Consider the following 2166-nt stretch of genomic DNA (forward strand, 5'->3'; position numbering starts at 1 on the left):
CCAACTAGCCAACCAACCAAGGAGAGAAGACCCTTTCTATGACAGAGTTTCATCTACAAAACCAAATGCCCTCAATAAGACTCATCTTCAGAAGGCTGTCCTTAGGCAGAATTAAACTCAGTGAGAGCCCCAGGTGTTCAATCTAATTTATGGTGGTGCCTTCTTTCTCCACCACAGAGCACTGGAGAAGCATGAAAGGTGCAAACCTGAGCCAAGGGATTGAGTTTGAGCTCTTGGGCCTCACCACTGACCCCCGGCTCCAGAGGCTGCTCTTTGTGGTGTTCCTGGGCATGTACACCGCCACTCTGCTGGGCAACCTGGTCATGTTCCTTCTGATCCATGTGAGTGCCACCCTGCACACACCCATGTACTCCCTCCTGAAGAGCCTCTCCTTCTTGGATTTCTGCTACTCCTCCACAGTTGTGCCCCAGACCCTGGTGAACTTCTTGGCCAAGAGGAAAGTGATCTCCTATTTTGGCTGCATGACTCAGATGTTCTTCTATGCGGGTTTTGCCACTAGTGAGTGCTATCTCATCGCTGCCATGGCCTATGACCGCTATGCTGCTATTTGTAAGCCCCTGCTCTATCCAACCGTCATGTCTCCTGAGGTCTGTGCCTCGCTGATTGTGGGCTCCTACAGTGCAGGATTCCTCAATTCTCTTATCCACACCAGCTGTATCTTTAGTCTGAAATTCTGCGGTGCTTATGTGGTCACTCACTTCTTCTGTGATGGACCACCCATCCTGTCCCTGTCTTGTGTAGACACCTCACTGTGTGAGATCCTGCTCTTCATTTTTGCTGGTTTCAACCTTTTGAGCTGCACCCTTACAATCTTGATCTCCTACTTCTTAATTCTGAACACCATCCTGAGAATGAGCTCAGCCAAGGGCAGGTTTAAGGCATTTTCCACCTGTGCATCCCACCTCACTGCTGTCTGCCTCTTCTTTGGCACAACGCTTTTTATGTACCTGCGCCCCAGGTCCAGCTACTCACTGACCCAGGACCGCACAGTTGCTGTGATCTACACAGTGGTTATCCCAATGCTGAACCCCCTCATCTACTCTTTGAGAAACAAGGACGTGAAGGAAGCTTTAATAAAGGTTTGGGGTAGGAAAACAATGGAATGATTTCTCAATGCATTACCGCACATCTTTAGGAAGCCGAGGGAACTTTTACCTTAGGTGGTGTCACCCTGAGCACATTCCCATGCCTGCCCCTGTGAATATTGGGCATGCCTTCTGGTCTGCAGGTGCTTCTGCATCTACCTGCCACAGAAGAACTGATGGTGTCCTAGAGACTAAGAAGCGAGAAGGGTGTATCTGCTTGTTGCATAATTCAACCTGTTGGCAAGATTTAGTTATCCATGTTGAGACGCTTCATTCATTTTTCCCAGTTGATGTATTTCCTTCCATTTCCCTCCTTGCCTTCCTCCCTCTCTCCCTCCCTCCCTCCCTTCCTTCCCTCCCTCCTTCCTTCCTTCCTTCCTTCCTTCCTTCCTTCCTTCCTTCCTTCCTCTCTCTCTCTCTTTCTCTCTCTCTCTCTTTCCCTCTCTCTCTCTCTCCCCGCCCCCCAGGCTGGAGCACAGTGGCATGAACATTGCTCAGTGCAGCCTCAACCTCCTGGCCTCAAGCAATCCTCCTGCCTCAGCCTCCTGAGTAGCTGGGACTACAGGTGCATGCCACCACACCTGGCTAAATTCCTGTTAGGGAGAACACAGAGCTAAGCATATGGAAAACTATGAATATATACTTAGTGAGTGACTGTTTCTTTACTCAGAATTTTTAAGATCCCTAAGACCAAATTGTGGATATTGCTCTTATATTTTCCATTGCTGCTCAAGTAATGCTTGTCAACTAACCAACCAGTCAACAAAGGAGATAAGACCCTCTCTATGACAGAATTTCATCTACAAAGCCAAATGCCCTCAATAAGACTTATCTTCAGAAGCCTGTTTTTAATTTTTGTAGAGATGGGGTCTCCCTGTGTTGCCCAGGCTGGTCTTGCACTCATGAGCTCAAGTGATCCTCCCACCTTGGCCTCATCTGGGGCATTTATGGAAAATCTACACCCAGCATTATATCTACTAGTGAAATACTGCTTTCCCCTTAAGATCTGAAGCAAGGCAAGATGTATTCTATTGCCATCTCTGTTTAACATTGTTCTGAA

General features: G+C 48.0%; 1 protein-coding gene across 1 annotated transcript; it reads left to right on the forward strand.

The window, feature by feature from the left end:
- OR5AU1 (olfactory receptor family 5 subfamily AU member 1) lies at nucleotides 1-1266 on the forward strand. Its single transcript, XM_007990729.3, has one exon. It carries the CDS (start codon nucleotides 150-152, stop codon nucleotides 1125-1127), a length of 978 nt encoding a protein of 325 aa, XP_007988920.2. The 5' UTR covers nucleotides 1-149; the 3' UTR covers nucleotides 1128-1266.
- Nucleotides 1267-2166: the final 900 nt, after the last annotated feature.

This window comes from Chlorocebus sabaeus, chromosome 29, assembly GCF_047675955.1.
Source record: "Chlorocebus sabaeus isolate Y175 chromosome 29, mChlSab1.0.hap1, whole genome shotgun sequence".
In the NCBI taxonomy this organism is placed as follows: Eukaryota; Metazoa; Chordata; class Mammalia; order Primates; family Cercopithecidae; genus Chlorocebus; species Chlorocebus sabaeus.